The 21,522-nt window shown below is 37.6% G+C and overlaps 1 protein-coding gene across 2 annotated transcripts; it reads right to left on the bottom strand.

The window, feature by feature from the left end:
• Positions 1–8,981: 8,981 nt before the first annotated feature.
• LOC139151747 (kelch-like protein diablo) lies at positions 8,982–21,512 on the bottom strand. 2 transcript variants are annotated; one of them, XM_070724721.1, is made up of 8 exons: positions 21,476–21,512; positions 17,562–18,508; positions 16,468–16,614; positions 15,947–16,078; positions 12,515–12,691; positions 11,756–11,902; positions 10,598–10,763; positions 8,982–10,054 (listed from the first exon to the last, which is right to left on the bottom strand). In XM_070724721.1, the coding sequence occupies exons 2-8, from the start codon at positions 18,493–18,495 to the stop codon at positions 9,892–9,894; spliced, it is 1,866 nt and encodes a 621-aa protein (XP_070580822.1). In that variant the 5' UTR covers positions 18,496–18,508; positions 21,476–21,512; the 3' UTR covers positions 8,982–9,891. The 2 variants fall into 2 exon arrangements, with proteins under 2 accessions (XP_070580822.1, XP_070580823.1); XM_070724722.1 differs by having other exon boundaries at positions 9,746–10,054; positions 21,387–21,495.
• Positions 21,513–21,522: the final 10 nt, after the last annotated feature.

Genomic DNA, 21,522 nt, shown 5'->3' with positions numbered 1-21,522 from the left:
CAGCGGTTTGTTGTTGATTTTGTAGGGTGTATGGTACAGGACAAAATTTTCAGTGTCTATGAAATCCAACAAATAAAATTTCAGTGTGGGAGATGTCACTACTTCATACTTATCAAACTTTTTTGACACAACCCAGAATTCAGAATCATCAGAACAGAAGACAGGTTGACAATATTTGACCTAACACAACTTATGCACTAGCCATATGATTTCAGAAACCATAGCGGTGGCATTCCAGGATAGTTGGCGATGAAACACCCTTATCTTGCATTCCTGAGATTTTTATTCTGTGTAGCTATTGAAGTGACCATTAGACAGTATTTAACTTTTATATCCAGAAAGGGAGGTTTATTTTATTTCAGCAGACAAGAAATCCCCCTTGTACTCCTCAACCAAGGTGGGTCAGAAATTGTGACATGCGCCCTCACATGGTGAAAACCGCACAGCCTTTCTTTTTCCCAGGTCAGGCAGTATAGCGAAACCATGATATAAAACTGTTACAGCAGCTTGTGCCATTTTGGCCTTTTTGACACAATTTAAGTAGCAAGACACTTTGCATTGGAGACGGCACCCACACACAATAAATACAACACACCCAATTATGACAATACAACCAAAACTGGCCCGAGGGACTGTCAGTAGTGTACCTTGATATATTTAACAGTTAATACAGGCATAGCCAAGCATTTGACTCATTACCTACATTCCACTAACAATTTCTTGTAATTAACTGTTTAACCACAACTATGTCAAGAATCCTGGCACAAATCACGCACAATGTGAGCAAGCAAAGAAGTGAATTTCACAGTTCACATCAACACAGCAATGCACAGCATTTTAACTCCTTTAAAATGCTAGACTTTAGAGAGAACGAGGGAGAGCCAAGATGGTCTATCACGCTAGCTTTTCATCAACATACCACACCCAAAGCCCCCCCTAACCCTCCACCTCAAAGCAGATTGGTCCTTATGCATTAATTGTAGAAAGAGTACAGCTGCTCTTTTCTTGAGCTTCTTCCATGAAAGTTTTTTTGAGATGTAAAGTTGCTTGACTTTTTGGAACGTGCTGAAATGCTGGTCAACTGTACACAACCTCAACTCTGCTGGCAGCCAGACAAGATTAAAATATTCAGTGAAACATTGTACGGTCTGTACCCAAAAAAACCCAAGTTCAGTGTTGAACTCTCTCAAGGCATGGCTGAATGTACATCGTTATATAAAGTTTGGACCTCATGCAGCCTTTTGAAATGAAATCTTGATTGGTGGTGGCTTTCACGTAGATATTACGGCCGCAGCTTTCCCTTGCATTGTGGCAAAGTTTATTTGTCATAGGAAGGCAAGTCGGAATGGGAGAGGTCCATTTTGTCACCAGATCACGAACAAAGTCATCTGTATGCATTCAGTAAAGGGGTAATCTTTTGACTTTTGCAGGTATGTGTTGTCATCATTTTGTGCACTGAGTCACTTTATCCAAGAATTCCATGTATTTTTGGTATGTTGTGACAAAATGGATGAAAATTTTAGAAGACAGTCACTTTGAGGTATTCGGCTTTCTTTATTACTCTTTTCAGCTTGCATAAAGAACATTGCGAAAACATATGCAAATGTTGGGGGAAAAGCAGAAAACGAAAACAAGACTTCTACAAAGCCAGAAATTGTATTTTGAGCGTGGAAATACAAGTCTTTCTGATTAAATAGAAAAATATACGCTGTCTCTAAATGTCACAATATTTGTTATTGCTAAGCTATACCCTACTAATGATGTTTCCTCCTCAGTTTTAGAAATGTACACACGCAGGAAAACATACAGAAAAAATGGAAATATACACTCGGAACATACATTATGATAATAATCCAAAAACTTGACAAAATAGGGAAAACTGACCATTCATACAAGACGATACTTTTTAACTACTATAAAACGCTAACTCTAGTGTATAAGACAGCATGCACCTCATGCCCCATGCTTGTAATAACTTTGAATAAATTTGTAGTTTTTCCAGAGAAAAAGAAACACGAAGAGAATGAGATAAGTACAATGGTTGAGTTAAACCAGTCTTGTTTTACGTGTACAATGTGCAAACAGGAGCATATTGGTACAAGGATGACCATACAGTTGACCATGAACATGTACCTTCAATGTATTTCAGTCCCATCAAGGACACTACCCATCTTGTAATGTCAAATATTTTCATCGTCTCTTGCAATGTGGACTAAGTAAGACAATTTTTTATTTTTCCGTGGTCTTCAAAATATCACCACTGTGTTAAAAATAATGACTTCAAAATATCTGATATTCTTTCACGGCCAATAAGAAATCTGTTTACTGTACTCTTTTGTTGTGTTGTCATTCTAAAGAACTGGTCATTGAACCTCTGTGTGTGTTCAAGGTCCCTGTATTCAAAAATATTAGTCACTCGAGAGCATTTTTACTGAAGACTTGCTTTTCAAGCAGAGTTCTTTAGAGTGTACTGGCATCAAGAGCATATTGAATGAGTGTCCTTGGACTCAAGGCTGCCACAGTCCACGTCAAGAATAAGAAAATTGTGCGCTTAACCAACCATGCGTATGCACACAAACAAAATAACAAATAGAAAGTGTAATTAAGCCCTCTGTGTACGATCAAAAGATTTATGAAATATCTTGGCAGCCACTCAGTGGAGAAATTCCATGCCTCTCAATTAAAAGAAAAAAACACACTTTAGTAGCAGCGATAACCATGAGTGCTGATTTGATGATGCAACAAAATCATGGACATGGTGTGGCAACATTCGTACGATTTTTGAAGCTAACATCAGATTTTATTAACATCAGGCTGAAGTAATGAAATTCTTTGTTTTCCATCCCAACATGCATATGTTTTTGCAGGTTTTCCTGAAAAACCCCCAACTCAGTGTATTTGAATAGGACCTACTATATTAGCTTTTCTGCTATGATATCTTTGTTAAATTTTGTAAAATGTACTTTAAATGTATGCCTGCTTGCAGAATCATGGAGGTGAAAAATAGAAGTTTCCGCTGTGATTCCTGAATAATCATTCATATTACATGGAAACTATCAAGTACCTATAAGAACAGTACGTGTACAATTTTCTGTGTGTGATTTTTAATCACTTTGATACCAACCTAACTTTCAAACATTTTGAGTGGATGGAAAACAAAGAATTTCATTATTGGGGCCTTACTCTTGTTTCAGCTTATACCGTTAGAACACATATCAGTCATCTGCAATACACAGACTGCTTTTGCCTTTGTTTTTGTTTTATGATATGATATACTGTTATCTCATTTCATTGGAAAAAGAAACAGTGCTGTAGTCGTCAGTGGCTTTTCAAATAAAGACATTTCTGGATTCTTTGAGTCAATTTACAAATTCAGCTCTCTGTCCAGGCAAGATGTAAATAATTTTGCAAGTCAGACAATGTCATTGAGCCAGTGGCATGACATTGTGGCTTTGAGGACACACTCGTTTGGATACAGAGCAACAAGATTTCGAATAAATGACCTTATTTTAAAAAAATTCTGTGTGATACTAAATTCAGTATAGGTCTTCTTATATAGAGGGTTGAAAAAATTGTCACTAAGGTACAGCCAGGCAAAATTAAAGAATTGTTCTGACTTTGAAACGCCACATCAACTTCTCTCATTTTCAAATTTATTTTTTTCAGGAGTGTCTAAAAATTAGCTGTAAATACTTCCACGTTGCAATTTTTCTTGGAAATCAGCCATAACTTTGTTGTTATTGTATTACGTTATGAAATGTGTACGTTGGAATCAGCATGACAGATGTACATTGGCAGAGATATTATAACACATTCATTATTGTCGAAATTACTGGTTTGTCAAAAACTATACAAAAAATTCCACTCTCTGCAGGAAATCTGAAGAAAAATTTTTTTTTTTTGTCTCTGGCCCACAATGTAATAATAATAGTAACTCCGATACAAAAACACTCTTGAAAAAAAAACAACACAAGCTATGGGGTACAGTAATTGCCATGAAATATTTTCTCTGGGAATTATGCCAACATGACATTCCTCACCAAATGTGCACTTGTCAAAATTTTTTTAGCCAACCTCATCTTAAAAATTCCTTCACATAAATGGCTTGGAATACCTAAACCTCCCATATTAGACCATCCACTAGGGAAGTTGCACACAAATATCTTTGATGTATTTTGGGATAAACAGTTGGCACTCCCATAGCTAGCAACCCAGGCCCCTTTGCAAAAGCTCACACAAATAGGATGGTTACCAAAAGAACAGTGGTAAATTATCTTAAAATAATGAATGAGCTTTGCATATTAACCCTTTGAGTTTTGTAACTTTTCCCACAAAAATTTTACTGCAACATTTTACCAGTTTTTTATGAACTTTTCTGTAATTTTTTTTTTATAATTTGAGACCCAATGGACATCACATTTCATTGGCTACAGTTTTTTATCAAAATTTTGGCAAAAATTTGAAAACATTTGACTTGGGTATTTTTATACAGGCGACAAAAATTGACTTTTGTGCCAAAAGGGTTAAAGACAACAGTGTACCTTGCTCTATCATAAAAAGAACTGTACATTTTATTAACCCTTTCACCTGAATGATTTGGCCCAATGCCATTGTTTTCTATGGCAAAGTTGGACCTTTACACAGTGGCATGGGGGTGTTATTAAAGGCTACAGCAATTTGTGGAATTTCGTTGTCACCCCATACCGTAATTTATCACACCAAAAGGTCATGAGTGCTATGACCAGTTGTATTCCAAATAGACTTCAGTGCACACTGGTTTCAACTCATTAACCAATATTTGTACTTTGCATATTAAGTGCAGGCAACTCAACAAAACTCATAAGAAAACTCATGCACTAATATCATTAGGGAAAAAACACACAATATGAAATCATCTTAAAGTTAACAAAATCTACAATCACCAAACCAAATGTTACTTGTTAGTGTAAAGACAAAAGCCCTAACTATAGCTGAAATTGCAATCAAAATTTACACAGATTTTTCTGTAATCACAAAGCTGATTATCGACCAGAACATATGAGTCGTCACAACTAATCAACATTACAAGAAGAGTTGAAAGAAAACATGGACAAAAAATTCAGTATATGCCAAAAAAGATTACATATGTACAAGATATACAAGACTGTGAAAAGGTTTAAAGAGTAAAGGCATTTGATAATGGGATTAAGTTGAAACTTGTAACAAAAATCTATCACTATAGTCTATTCTATATCACTTTTCACACTTTTATTAAATTATTTCTGTCTATACTCAGTCTGCATGTTATATCATGGAGACTGTCCTCACTGAATGATTAAAGTTTGCATATGAAGTCCAAATTCCCTGCCAAGGCTTATCTGAATTACAAGTAACATTGATCAAAATGCAACGGACAGGACAGGCTGTCCTGCCCTTTGCATAGAAATGTTTAGCTTTTCTGTTTTCCCACTCTTTGAGTGTGGATTGCCAACACAGAAACAAAAGTTAAGCCAATTCTCAATATACTATTAGCTATTAATGTTATCATAAAGATAAATCAGAAAAGTACATGTCATGTGTGCTTTTTGTAACCCACAACTTCTGTATATGACTAACTTGTACACAAAAAAGTATAGCAGTACGCTATTAGGAATCTACGTTGCCTGTTGACCAGGATAAGTTGCAATTCATATGTAAATGACTTACTCATGTATGCTGCCATTGATGATTACAGACCTATTTTCCGTATACTATGCAGCAAATACATGTATTTGGAAGCTTTTGGTAAGATACATGGTATGAAGCTAGGAATATTTGTGTTATCCTAAGAATAGCAACAGTGATTTTTTAAAAAATTTATACAGGTGTTATGCTGAGCTTGCACGATAAATTGAAACTGTGTCAAAGCATGTGTTGAATGGTAGTAATATTAATCTGTGTAATTTCTGACAAGGCATATTTCACTCAACAGCAAACCATGCACTGGGAACTTAAATACTGCTCAAAAGCACCTGCCCTTGTTTTTGAAATCGGCAAAAAAAAAGCTGCCATAAATGCGTTCTCTGTATTTTCATATTAAGTAGCATGCAAGCAGTCTATTGATGTCTACAGGATGGACCATCATATCCTTGGGGTGGTCAAGATACATGTAGCACCATGCAAATACTTGGCACTTTTGACTTCACATGGCATGCATAAATGTTTCAGATTTCCTTACCGTCTCTAGCTGACTGAATACTTTTCCTTCAAAATACAGCATGACTGCACAATCACTTTTAACAAATTTTGCTGGTTTTTTTTTAGCCATCCCCTTAAGGTCAATCCCTTAGAATTTCAGGTAGAATGCACCTCGGAAATAAATATTCGGACCCTCATATTAATACAATACTCTTCTGATCTCCCCACTTGCAGGAGACTCATTTTGACGTCTTCAAGTAAATAAAATTTTCATCGTCTTTTTTGTGGAAATTGAAAATTTCAACTCAGGGATGGTGGTCATTTTGAATTTCAAACCTTGGTAAATCTTTTATTCATAATTTGTTTCTATACTCCCAAAATTTGCTCTACAACCCCAAACTTTCAATCTTGATTTTGAAAGAGCATGGTTGAAAGTTTCCTTGAGGTGAGGGTGACCAAAGTTTAAGTCTTTCAGTTTTGAGGCGCATTCTACCAGTACCTTAACCAAGGCATGCAGTATTTTTGGCCATGTGCTCTTGTTCTTGAAAAATCATCAAAGCAGCACGTCTGCTATAAGTATAATTGCATTTAAGGGTGGCATTCTCTTGAAATCAAGATTTTTAATATTCTTGTGAATTTCTTTTTCTGTTAACATGTACGGTATGTGCATAACAAAGCTTGATGGGATAATTTTATACTGGTACAACAACTTTCATTTCAAAAATATCAATTTTTCATTTGATAGGAGAGGATACTTGTTATTACACTTGGAAAAGGCTGAAATTTATTATTATTACCCTGTTACATGGATTCATAGCAATCTGCAATATGCATGTAGAACTATATACACTGCTAGATAAACAGACCTGCCTATCTCAGATATTCTGCATTCTGACACCTCCACAAGCAAGCAATGTTACAATGCCTATTGTTTTGAAAGGAATGGTTGGACCATCTACAGGATAATGGAAATACAAGGACGTTGTTTGGAAAAAGTGGTCAATACATGAAATACAGATCCAATGGGAATCAACACACTTGAGCTGATATATTTTATCCACAGTGTTTCTATCCACAGATGATACTGTATACAAGAGATTCATCACTGCCACTCAGTGTCCCTGCATAGAGTTTAAAAGTCTGGTGGTAAAAGGGTAATACCGTTCACCCCCAATTCCCTGAAAATAGGTCCGCAATCACCATTGATAGCAATGGGTTTAGGCAAAACCATTGCGTACAAAGGGTTAAAGGGGAAGTTCACCAAGGATGATTTTTACATATGTTGTAGCTTTGTGGTCATTTACCCCAAAAACACTATTTTCACCATTTATAACTCGCATGATTTTTTACAAAAACCGATAAAAATAGTACAGGAAGTTGCCCATGTAATTTGAATCATGGGAAAAAAACTCCAAGCTTGGAGCTTAAATCATGTGATATGGAAGGGACCATCTACGGATGGGTATGGTCCCCATATTGTCCACTCAAAGTAACTCAGTAGTAAACAGCAACACAAAATCTGACAGTGGACAGTTTATTGTCAGTGATTCATGGTTTATGCAAGGATACTCAGTATAAACAAAAGTTATGTAAATACGCACAGCCTGGTTTGAGCGTGAGTGAGTGGACAATGCTATACCCACGGGAAGATGGTCCCTTCCATATCACATTATGCATGCTCCAAGCTTGGAGCTTTTTTCCCAAGATTCAAATTACATGGGCAACTTCCTGTACTATTTCAATTGGTTTTTGTAAAAAATCGCGCGAGTTATAAATGGCGAAAATAGCTTTTCCTGGGTAGGTGACCACAAAGCCAGCACATATGTAAAAATCATCCTTGGTGAACCTCCCCTTTAAAGGACTGCCTAGATCCATCAGACAGCTATCAAGGATGTCGTTGAGTTCAATGCAGCTGCAGCAGCCATTAAGAAGAGGGAGCTTGAGGAGGGACAGCCCCAAGTACCCTTCCTACCAGTGCAATAGTTCTGACGTCTACAGATTAGAAGCATGCTTTGATACCTTCTGGATCTGTAGCAATTGTTTAACCTCAATGGAGGGACTATGGTTTAACCATGTAAACGCATAAACCACTGAAACACTTGGTCACTCTGTCAGACCAGCAACTGGACCCTACATCCTGGTACCTATGTGGTATGTAGTATTCATGATTCCATGTTTTGCTGCATTAAGAATGCATGAGCAAGTTAGACTGGCAATTCAGAACAGAATTCCGTTGGTCCCAGTAGTTCTTAGAGAGCAGTCAATCAAACTGATGGATTCAAACCAAGGAATATACTAGCACAGGTACATGTACGGTCATGTATGGGTCATGAAAATGGCCAGCTAGCAATACAGAAATAAAGCCATGCCTTGCCTTACATTTAAAGTGTGTTTTAAAAGATGATGTCTCTTACTTTACAAAGTTAAGGAAAGTTAAATATACCTCAAGGGTATTAGCATGATAAAGTTCCACAGCAAGCTGTTAGTCTTAAGTTTTACTTAATCATTGCAAAAATGAGCAAATAGTATATTGTTGTTACATATGCATTTTCCTTTGCTGTGTGCACCTTGATATTATACATACTTATCTCTAGCACATGCGGACAAAGTGAATATACTGCGTGCAAATGACAAAAATCAAATTCTCTATCATTTTAACCCCTTCATTTCTGTGTCCTGAATACAGGCCTCTACAAACACGAAGGGACGAATACATCATGCTGTGTTGTTAGAGTTATTCCACAAAAACTACCGTCTTAACATCCCTCAAATCAATGAAAAATGTACCACGGTCAAATACACAAAGATACCCCCTCCCCCATCATCAAAACAACACAGCTTTACTGGGTCACAAAGATACGCTGGTCAAACAAGCTACATGATCTTCTGGTTATCCGATGATCAAATGATCTAGTTTGAAAGTTTAAACTTGACATGATCCGGTCTCAAAAACACAACTTCATCTGGAATGTTCTAAAGTACAAATAGATAATACTGAAATTTTTCATTAAAGTACAAAAAAAATTTGTGACCGCATAATCTACAGATTCTGTTTCCTTTTTTCAGAAAGTATATGTAACTTTTAAAAATATGTTGTTCTGTGTCTTGTTATATTCATAATGTGTTCATATGTGGTTTTTCTGTCATTTTACATCCTACAAAACAGAATGTCGTTTGCTGATGTCTCACATTTACTTAACAGCTACCATGTCTAATTTATAGTTTGACTACAACCTGACTTTGTGGATATTTTAAAACAGCTGCCTTCGCATGTAAAACTCATAAATTTTGGTATATCTTCACCTAATCTAAATTATTACAGATGTTACTTGGGTTGTTTACAACCTGGGTTAGAAGCTAAATGGACGTGCAGTTTTCTAGCAGACTGCAAAGTTTATACATAAGCTATTTTCTCTGCATCTTTTTGTGACAAAGTTTGGGTTTTTTCCTGCCCTTTTGATTCAATGTAAATACAGAATGGGTTCAAGTTGGAAGTCAAAATTGTATATGTCCTGATTAAAGCCCTGAAGACTAGCTGCAGACCATTTTGCATATAAAATCCAATCACAGTTATATTCCCATCCCGCAAGACTCTAACCCCCATGCACTTTGGAATGATCCAACACTTCTCCATATAAATGGAATATTCCACAAAGGGGGATTTGTATGTTACCGATTCCAGCTCTGCACACTCTGTAGGGGGACAGGGGAGGGCGGAAAGGAATGGGTTTGATATTACACGATACAGGATGTCATCTTGCCATCATCGGCCTTGCTCTGAAGGTCCCTCCGCATTTGCATAGACACACAGCTGAGCCAGCTGCGACTGCTTGGCATTTCACCCACTATCTCCCAGTAGTCTCGCTCTTCATCGTAAAATTCTATGGTGTCGTGATGTCTAAAACGGGAAACAAATCATAATCAGGGAAATAGACGATAGGCAGAACTGGTTGGCATGAGTATGGTGTGACTTATTCATGTCCTTTCAGTCTTGCACAATACACGCACACTGTAAGTGTGAGAATGAAATGCTCAAGTTGCACTGCCACATTCAAGTAAACATTTGCATGCCCGGCCAAACATCTTGAAAATATGTTAGTTTAAAATCGTCATGGGTTTGTGTTATTATATCATTCATCATGTATTTAATGCACATATCTTTCAAAGCGTTCTTTCTCAGTACCTACCCAAAGTTTCAGCACAAAAGTATTCTGATCTTTCAATATTTTTGTCTTTCTTACATCAATTTCTGAGCATTGTGGCAATATGATGCTGATGAATGCAGGACCCCATTGTATCAATTCACTATCTTTGCCACAACACGTTTTGATAATTCTCATGGGCTGTTTGTAATTACCACAGATACATGTATGACATTCAATGGATATATATTGACAAGGTATGGAAATAAACTGGGTGTTCAGTGAGGAAATCTTCTCACCTGTCCCAGCCTTCCTCTCCACCAAGGACATATATCTTGCCATCGATGACAGCCACACCTGGTCTGTATCTCCTCTCATGCATTGGTGCTCTGATCTCCCATTCATTCTTCCTGGGGTTGTACCTTTCAACTTTGTTTGTGTTCTCTGTTGAGGCGTGCCATCCTCCTATTATAAAAACAAAACAAAACAAATAATCATTTATTGATGACAGAACAGACAAACTGATTTGCATGATAAAATGACAAAACTATTACCACATGATCATAAATGTACCCTTCTGATTTCAGGGACTAATTTTGAACAGTGCACATGCATAAAGGGACTGACGTGCAATAGAACACAGGGTTCTCCACAAGGGGATTTTTAGGGGTGGGCCACCCCTCTGTTTTGGAGCAATCTATTCATATGTTAATAACTGCACAAAAGAATATATTTTCACAACAAAAGAATATGCAAATTATGTATTGTTATGTAAATTGGCCACCCCTCTGATTTTCAAAGCTGTGGAGAACACTGGAACATGTATCACAACTTTTTTTAATGGAAACAGCTATTCTACATCTTTCCTATTCTGAGGCTTTCACACTCGATACAGAGATATTGGATATGAGTGAAAGGAAATATCAGGATCAAATCGCAAGCTTGCCTGTTTTGTTATGTCGTACTCAGCATGTACTGGTAATATACAAAATTTGCTCATGTTAAATATCAAAATTCATAGGTACATGTACATTAAATTCACAAATTTTTGTAGATTTATCGTGATGTTTTGACATTTTGGTGTTTACGCAAGCTATCCTTTTATATATGACTTGAATAACACATGGCTGTGCCATGATTAGCTTGTTCGATTCTATACAATATTGCAATGTTGCCTACGCAAATATTGCATCAGTGATACAGAAAGCAAAGTTTAAAGTAATTTTGCTCATACTTGCAAGTCTACACTTATTACACAGAGGGATGTTATGGACCAGATATTTCAAGTATATAAAATTGCGACATTGAATTAATGTGACACAGAACCCTCTGTTTCATCCTCTAGGGTCAAAAATCCTTGTTTAAAATAATAGGGTTTGGCCATGTTAAGATGGCTTCACACCAGCACAACACTGGTAGACATGTACATGTTTTTTGGGAGCTGCAGGAGTACCTACCTATGATGTAAATGTAACCATTGAGTACACAGGCCGCTGACCCTGATCTAGGGATAAGCATAGGTGCCAACTCCATCCATATATCCGTCTTTGGATTGTAACACTGAACCAAATCAATGCCATCACCATCTTCCAATACAGCACCACCTGTGAAATGAAGGTAGCTGTATCAGCATCATGTACAGTACACTTTGAGAACATATAAGCTCTCTGTTTCTTTCTTTGATGAACTAGTGATGCTAATTACAGTTCAAATAGTTTACGTTTTTCAAAGATGTCATTTACTCAAATTTCTATACCCTCATTTCCCAGGTCCTTGTGCACTAAACACAGTGCTATCATCTTCTCATACAAACTTGTAGTATTCATAGATGACATAACTTTCACGTGCAGTCACAAAATCTGACCTCACCACAAACAGACAAATGTCTCCAGTATAACAATAATATTCTTCCAAACAAATGAACATTCTTCTGGTACATTTACATCAATTAACTGTTCATCTTGCATGTAGCAAAGATGTTTTTCAAAGTTAGTATTTGATCATGTCATACATACAACATACTGAGTAGTAGTAATTTCTAAACAGAGGTTACACATCTACCTTGTATCTTGTCAGGGGTGAAAATTTTACATACAAACATAAAGTAATTTTTACACAACTTTGGGAAAAGGCAGTTTAAAGTAAAAGTTGTAAAAGTACCTTATATACAATTCGTTACATGTACTCCAGTCAATGTAAAAGTAAAACAACTTTACCTGTCACATATAGAAGGCCTTCATGTGCCACCACAGCCGGACTGGTGACAGCCATTTTCATGGGAGACACAAACGACCACAAGTTTGTCCATGTATCGTACCTCTCCACAGACTCCAGTCTTGCTGATCCCTCCCAGCCACCAACACCAAATATGGAACCATCGACAATGGCTAGACCTGGAGTACATAGAGCACATGCGTATTTACTCAAGGAGTTGTATTTCAAGAATTTCCTAAAATTGGAGGCACACGTCAAAGAGAATGATTTTGTACGATGATGATTCAGAACGAAGTGACCACAGCAAATGTTTAAGGGTTCAACTGATGTTGCGTACATGTACCACAGTGTTGCACGAATAAAATAATTAGTCAGAAATGCTTGTCTGTCTGGTACTTATCTTAAACATACTTGTATAAAGTCAGAAAAATACTCTTATTTCTACTCTTGTAATTGTATATGAGAGCTTGAAATCCAAAGTTCATGGGTTGAGACCCCAAAATTTTCCATTTAAAATCAGATACACTTCAGGGAAAGACACTTATTTTTTTATCCACTTGCCCTTCGGGCAAGTGGGGGGCTCAGTTCCCTTGCCCGAATTGGAAAACCACTTGCCCAGTATAATTTACGTGTTTAAAAAAAGCTAAAACATTGGTTTTTCATTTTACGCACTTTATTTGAAAATTATCATGTTATAATGAGAAAATGTCAGACATTCTCATAGGGTTCTCTTCACACTTCTAAGAGTGCTGGATGGCTCATTTATATTCCATTAATTACTAAAGCCCCATTACCTGTATCTTTTAGCATTCTCTATGTGATTTTACTTCTGAACTAAAACAAGTTTTTTGGAATTTGCTCTTTGAGGGTTGGAATACAAGTATTGTTAACTGCCCAGTGCGACTGCATGTGCAATTTTGAACAAGAAAAATAAGAAATATCTGCCCAAACGTAAACTGGCACCCCATGCAAATATAGCAAAACCAGTGAACACTGTGCATATATGCATTTGAATATTCATGGAAACAACAGAGTTGTCCAATGTAATGCATAGTGTTGAATGTTTTCAACTGGGACATGCTTTGTTTTCTTTTTAGTATGGTGGGAAATCATAATAATGGTTAAAATGCAAATTTACTCGTCCAATTTTTCACTAAAGAATGTTTTGTACACCAGTAAAAGACTACCGTACTCGTCCGAGTATAAGCCCCCGTTTGGCAACACTAAACAGCGGTAAAACTAGGGGAGGGGCTTATACTCGAGCAACCCCATGTTATCTGGCATGGACGCTTAATTTATGCTAATTTTATGCACGATTTTTTTCAACACCACTTGATCTTTCTATCGCTTTCAAAATCGACTTACACATCCAAAGAAATTGATTGTACAATCTCTGAATACAGAAGTGACATTTTGGTGAAATTTCAGCGTCGAAAAAAACCCCAAACTTGAAACAAAGACGTCATGTATGCTGCTGATCAACAGTACTATGTGAACAGGCATGCATTGCCCACATCGAAAGGCAACTCAATATTCCAATATCAAACTGTCTACATCTTGTGAAAACAACAACATAGCAGTGAAAATTGTAATAGTCACCAGGAAAAGTCTTCACAAATGAAAGGATAATTGCTTCAAATAACAGAAACTGCATGTTTCAAGCTTGAAAACATCGTGGCCGTGAATGAAAATAAACAATGGCGGACGTGAGTGAGACTATTCTATTTAGGCGACGGGGGTGAGTAGGGTCAAAGAATCAAGATAGTACTGGAAAAACGTGTCATTTTCCTTACGATATTGTCAAGGGAACTCCAGTTTCCCATTGTTTTAACATCTTTTAATAGTTTCTTTATTATCTAAAATTAATTTTACCACGTTAAATGACCAAATATACTCTCCTAACCTTTCTGTATTTGAGTTACACTAGGGTAGGGGCTTATACACGGATGTAATACATTTTCTAAAATCCTCTAAAATCAGTAGGGGGGCTTATACACGAGCAGGGGCTTATACTCGGACGAGTACGGTATATCCTGTAAATGGGTAGAATTTAAAGAAAACCAGGGCAAATAGGAAGCTTTTTTAGGTCAACAAATTCAAGATTTACAGCTAGTGGGGGGTTTCATATTCATAGAAAAAATTCTAACATTTCATATGTTTGTATGTTTACTTTCTTGGTTAATGTACAAATATAACAGCCATTTCATTGTACTTTCAAGGTCTTTTTGCTTTAAAAAGTTTAACTTACCTATACAGAAAGAAAAAATCTGTAGCTATAAAGGAATGTTCTGAAGCTTCTGAAAAATAATGTACTTCTTTGTCATGTTTTTACTGCGCTTATATCATACACCAGCCCTATAAAGTTTGGATTGCCATTGCACTATACCAGTATCCTATGTTTTTCTAATAACCTAGGTGGTCTTTTTAATGCTCATGCGCAGACTAAATAGAATTAAAACCAACAACCTAAGGCGTCGGTGTTTTTCAATGTGTCTTGAAAGCTGAATTTCTCGATGTCAAACTCGCTCCAATTGCTTCTTGACAGTCATTTTAGAATGGGAAAATTCACAAACAGAGAGGTTGGTCGCCACGGACAAGTAACTTTTGGCTTATTGACCTGAAAATTAAGTCAGTGTTTGTTGAAAATTCAAAGACTTGACCCGTTGACACCAAATATTGCTCATGACTTCATTGCATGCGGTCTTGCCACTGACTTTGCCACTCACTGTCCCTCAACAAGTTAACATTGAAGAGTACGTTTTAGTAAAAGTCCAATTTTATGTGGTGATTTTTAACCACTGGACTTTATTTTAACATTATTATAAACGTTCATACAAAGCACAAAAACCGCTGTGTGTTTCTTTTTTTACCGTATCGACATATTGTGAGACACCGTAACTTCACAGTCAGTGCAATGAACTTTGGTGAACGTACGTTCCACCAGCTGAACAGCTTTTTCATATGCAAAATCAGCGTACGGTAATTTACCGGTACCGGTGTATTGTTTGAACTGGATTTTATTGACAGCGATAATATGATTCTTTTCGTCAACTCTTCATGCAATTTTATGAAAAATCTTATGGAAATGTTCACAATGACATAATATGATTATTTTTTGTTGTTTAAGTCCATGTTCCCTCACCAGAAATCGCTCTCGTGAATTCGATTTCTAGGTAATTATTTTTTTCACTTGTCCGTCGGGCAAGTGGCATCGGAGGTTCACTTGTCCGAACGCGACTTTCACTTGCCCGGGCAATCGGACAACCCTTAGTGTCTTTCCCTGCACTTGTATTTTGTCATTCTGTAAAAGGGAACTGCTTGTTTTTTTCCATTTTGTACAGCTGATCCACAAAGGCAATGGGCAAAGCTGAGGATGGGAAACTTAAAGCGAGAGAAGATTGGAAATGTTTTACAGATGAACAGCTATCACTCACCTAGTTCAGATCTTGGAATGTTCATACTTGCCATTTCCAGCCAGTGGTCAAAGGATGGATCATATCTCCACACATCTTTACTCGCTGATCCGTCGGGGAATTCCCCACCAGCCATGTACATGAAATTATTACCTGCAAAGAAACATGACAATAATCACAAGTGTAAGCTACACGATAAGATTTTGATTCCAAAAGAAGTTCCTTCTAATCAGACACAGTATTCCTTTATAAAATAGGCAATCCTCATCATCTAGACCATTACAACTCTGTTGTTTTCAATGGAGCAGTTAGATTTAAGCACAGGAAAATGGGTTAAAAGCATTAACATACATGTACTTACCCATACTGTTACTGACATCAACTACATGTATCTAGTTCACACATGTACAGTGTCACAGAAATTGTTTCAACACACCATATTTCTATAATATGAGCATATGTTGTGACAGTTGCTGGACTACCAAGCCTACTACGATGCCAGTGTGAAAAGAATGTCTAGTTCAAGGGCATTACTAGTTTACCTGAGACAACCAGACCATGCTTGCTGACAGCAAATGGCAGACATGCTAGAGTCTTCCATTGGTCTTTGTGAGGATCATAACTCTCAACACTTCTGAGTACCACTTTGTCATCTTCACCTCCAACTGCTACAATCACTTCTATGGTTCCTGTTGACAAAAGGTAAAACTGAAGAATTAGTACATGTATATGTACAGAGATTTTGGCCCTGCATAAGTTCAAATCTTTTGCCCTTTTATACTGAAATATAATCTTTCACGAAAATTAAGATTCCAAACAGAAATGTTATTGAATATTTTATTAATGACAGGCCTTTACCAGAATAAAATAGTTCTCATCACTGACTGATGGAATGTTGTATGAGTGCAAGGCAAACTTACAATATGAACAGTGACAGCAATGCGAACAAGCATGATAGATTGCAGAACACTTGCCAGTTGAAATACTTGTTTACACATATGGTTTTGTTTGTACCACTGTTTATGCAGAAACCAGTAGGCATGAGGCTTCAAAGGCCCTTTCCTCGTCTTCAAATTTAGACGGAATAATTTGGACTCTTCTGTACATGTACATTGTGCATGGGCAGATCTAATTATGCTCTCTTACAATGTAAATCACTTTACCATAATGAAGTAAAAACTTCATTTAGAGATTAATGCAAGGCATACAATAATATCACTAAAAGTTTCAAATATTTTCTTTGACATATGTCCCAAGGAATATGGATTGTCACCACAGGTAAGTCATTTCTACTTCAATAACAAGTATTTCTATAGATTAATCATGAATATGCTTTGTGTTCATCCACTTTCCTCATATTCTACATTTCCCTTCATAACATTTCTTGAGTTTTAATTTAAAAGATTCAGGCACTGATGTGCACAGTGATTTCAAATTCAGACAGTTCACCTTAAGCCCGTTCTCAGCTCCATTCAACCACAGACAAGGGGAAAATATTTTTCTCCTTGTCTGTGATTCAACTGTAAACACAAACAAAGACAGTGAATACACAATACCATAGTGTGCATGGGCCATCATTTTTTGATCATTATCTGGCTCACTGCATACTCGTACTCTCAGAAAGCACTCCACTCACCTGTGGATCTTCTCGGTCGAGTTCTTGAACTGTAAAGCTGACCTCTCCTGTCCTGCAACAGCTGATAGTTTTTGGCCTCATTGACTAATTTTTGGCAAACTTCTGACTGCCGCACAGCTGTCTGGCTTTCCACAAAGTCATGGAGGAAGTAGGCACTGACTAACGGAAGGCGGATATGGCTGAAGACCTCTTCAAAGTACGGTCGACGTTCCTCGGGGTTCGAGTTGAACCACAACATGACAGAGTCGAAAACAGACTCCTCCTGTTTGATGTTCAACTCATCGTTCGAAATGAACTCGATCAACTTGCTGTGGGAAAGTTTGTTGAACTCGTCATGGGCAATGACCTCCGTGAAGTGTTCCAACACAAAGTTTTTCGATTTCTCTTGCAGCCCTGTGCAGGAATGGGCCTCCGCAAAGCAGTGGATTCCGATGCAGTTGGAGTCGTCCATGTGCTTTTCCATGAAGCGACAGCAGGCATCTCGGACTGGAAGTACTTCGAGTAAATTTGCAGCTGATAAGAGGGACTGGACGTTGGCCTTGGTGATCAGCACCTCAGAGGTGTACGCGTACTTGATCAACTGTTCAATCATGGGTGCCTCCACACCATTGATGGAGACCTTCTCCTGCTTGCTCTCGGCAAGTTCTCCAGAGAACATCGCTTTGAAGTAAGGACTGAAAGAGGCCAACACAAGCCTATGGCAGAGAAACTCCTGCCCATCAACACACAGAGTCACATCACAGAAGGCACACTCAACTCTCAACTTATTCAGACCACTCAGCATGTGCGATGAGTGTGACACCTCCCTAAACAGGAATTCATCTGAGTCCACAGTGGTGGTCATGCTGCTGTCGGAATTCCCACTGCCCCTGCGATTTCTTGCCGTGGCCATATTTCCATCCAGTTCACCTAGACTTCCTGATTCCGCTGTCATGAAGCCTCATTTTCTACAGATAAACAAGTACACAAACTAATAAGAAGTTCATGCCAACCCTATTTCTGACCACGTTCAGCAGTGACATACATGTACAGCTGTCTGAAATATTAAGTTACCCTACTATAGCTGCCAGTCCAAGATTGACATTTTTACCGGCTGGCACCCCATAAAATTTTCTGGGGTTCCCTGGTCATGTTATTGGAGTTCCCCCTGTTACATCAATGCAATCCTATCAGGGGCAACAGAAATACTACCACGGTTCCTACACAATTTACCCATGCACCAAACCTTAGTGTTTTCTCCAGGTTTCTTTCACATGGAGGAATGTTGCCCTTTGCTTCAAAAATTTAGACGGTATGTGGTTCGAATTAAGGACAATAATAAATTATGCAAATTTAAGTGATGCAAATTAAGATTTTGTTCAAGGTACATGTATTAGCAAATTAAGGTTATAGCATTTATCAAATATCAAATAAAAGAGAGTCATTCAGTTTTATCTCATCCTCGTTCATATAGGAAGCTTATATTACTTAGCTGTGGCTACAGATAGCAGATTACATCAAAAATAAGATATTATTATACATCTACCATCAAGAACAATAGAATTTTGCGTGTGCTAAAAAAGCTGTACAGAACGAATGTTCCGTAACATGTACGGCTTCAAGGTGCCCCATCCCCTGCGGCTGTATCTGTACTTTCACTGTTAAACAGTTTCAAGGGACTCATTGGACGAGTGCCAGAACGTGTCTCGCACGCTTTGTATGCGTGTAGTGCACACAATACTAAGAACTTGCAGAAGAGCGTCAAAGATAGCATTCCACACTTGTGCTATAAATCGGAAGAAAATTTGTTGACAGTGCACGAAACGGTCACTACTCTGACAATATGATGCCCCAGTCATGAATGTAAGATGTATAATAATAAGGTTATAACAAAAATACCACAAAGAATGCACTCAGACATTGGCGCCACGCATCACCCTCCGCTTCGTGTCAGGCAATACCCTGTGCCAATGCCCTCGTGCATCCTTTGTGGTAGAAATGGAATGCTACTATTAAGTACTCTGTGTAATTCATAATCTCAAACCTAATTTTAGAAGAGCGATATGTCTAGTGTTTGAGATTTGAAGGGGATTTTGATTAGATAAGGGGATTTGGGGATTCCAACAATTGAACGTTCCAGAGAAAGTGCTGAAACGTCAGCAAAACACTGACCGAGATCAAGCTTATGGCCAGAATCATGATCTGCTTTGTCTATCTAGTCTGCGTCAAAGCCGAAAATTGATATGACGTTTACTATGGCATTGGAGGATACAAACAATGTATAAACACAACAATATTGATATAAATATGAAATCTTGGATGTAGCCATTTCAAGTTGCTAATGTGAAAGAAGAATTTTACATTCTACAGCAAGCCATGCTTGCGGCACAGTTTGCAAACAAGAGCAATGTCCATTGCCTGCTGGGCAAGAGTGATTGCTTGATTTACCAACGACACATATGAGTTCACATTAGGATGAAACCATAGTATCATAAACATTTGCAATTAAATCACAAGCTTCTGTGAGAGAAAATTAACCAAACAAGGATCTCCCCACAGTGAAGGTTTGATACCTAAAATATAAACCTTTAACCCTATGTTTCCAGTATTACTTTTGTAGTGTAAACATTGGAGACATGGGGTCATGGAGGTACAGCAAGCACCACTTCCATGCTGGGGTCAAAAGTACCCACAAAGAGCTAAGGTCAAACATCTTCTCAGATGCTATCTAACAAAACAAACAAGTTTGCACTGGGCTGACCCCGCTCTCATTCATCTTCAATATATCTAGACACAGTTCTTAACCTCGCGCAACTCATCACTTGTGTTTTTCTGGAAGGCAAATATTTCACTGATAAAACAAACATGTGAAATATGCACACTCTGCATAACAGGGTCAGAATTCCTTGTAGTGGTTTGGATGTTTTGATCACATGGTTCCTCATTTTTGCCAACAGTGGTTTGATAGCTACATACTTTTAAACAAGAGCACAAAACGGATTAAAGTTATTCTGGGTGGCTTTCACATTGAGTTAACTCCTGAAATTCTTCCTTTTGATTCAAAATACAGCGTTTGCATAGGGCTCAGATAAATGTTGAAGTTACTCCTGAAATTCTTCTTTTTGATACTATTCCAAATACAGTGTTTGCATAGGGTTCAGATAAATATCAAAAACAGTTCTGTGTTTTTTAAGAGTAAATCTTTTTGAACGAATTTGTCAGATGCACATGTGTGTATATACTGGCACTACATATTTATTTTACCTAATTTTCGTACAAAAGCGACATGGAGATCATATCATGCAGCGAGTAAATGGCCATGATCTTTGCCGATTATTAAATGTAATTCATTTAAACCACAAGACTTGCCATAAATGGATGGTGTCGAACCAATCAGCCTGTCCCAACATTGTTGGATTCCACACAAATGCAACATAATATACGAACAAACAGTAAAACCGTCCTGAATGGGTATAGTGTACGATATGCTATTGCTAGGGAGTGTAAAGGCAAACGTATTGTGAAATGTAAGTTTTTGCGTGTCTGCATTGACGTCATCACATCCTTAGCTGTGCTGTGAACACCAATATTAGCTCGGCTAGGGCGGATTACACAGCTTTACCTAAATACGTTTCAGACTAACCCTAAATGGAAGCTGAATATGACATGACATTATCGAAAGAAACTTAAGAACAAACAACTAAAGTTTTAGCCGTCTACAACGCAAAGAGAACTGTGTACCGGACTGGTAAACAGTAACTCTTCGACTTCCTCGAAACAGTGGCCATATATTTTTCAGGAGATATATTGTCGATGAATACATTTTAAGGCTCATTCTTTAGGTACCTGGCCCTGTTAGTACACAGTGACTCAGTTAAATACACAAACAAAGCCGTGTAGAAGGGAAAACTGTAAAAAGAAAGCCGGAAACGAACCTGTGAAGCGCCATCTTGGAATGATGCTATTTCCCACAATGCTGTGC

The sequence above is a fragment of the Ptychodera flava genome, chromosome 15 (genome assembly GCF_041260155.1).
Source record: "Ptychodera flava strain L36383 chromosome 15, AS_Pfla_20210202, whole genome shotgun sequence".
Taxonomy (NCBI): Eukaryota; Metazoa; Hemichordata; class Enteropneusta; family Ptychoderidae; genus Ptychodera; species Ptychodera flava.
This window is presented reverse-complemented; position numbering and strand designations above follow the sequence as displayed.

Bases quoted from the DNA above. Each gene is read 5' to 3' on its own strand.
- LOC139151747 (XM_070724721.1), bottom strand. From the start codon at position 18,495: ATGACAGCGGAATCAGGAAGTCTAGGTGAACTGGATGGAAATATGGCC. The intron at 16,079-16,467 runs GTAAACTAGTAA...GTTTCTTTGCAG, and splicing joins GCATGGTCTGGTTGTCTCAG to GTAATAATTTCATGTACATG. The intron at 11,903-12,514 runs GTAAAGTTGTTT...TTCATTTCACAG, and splicing joins AGGCCTTCTATATGTGACAG to GTGGTGCTGTATTGGAAGAT.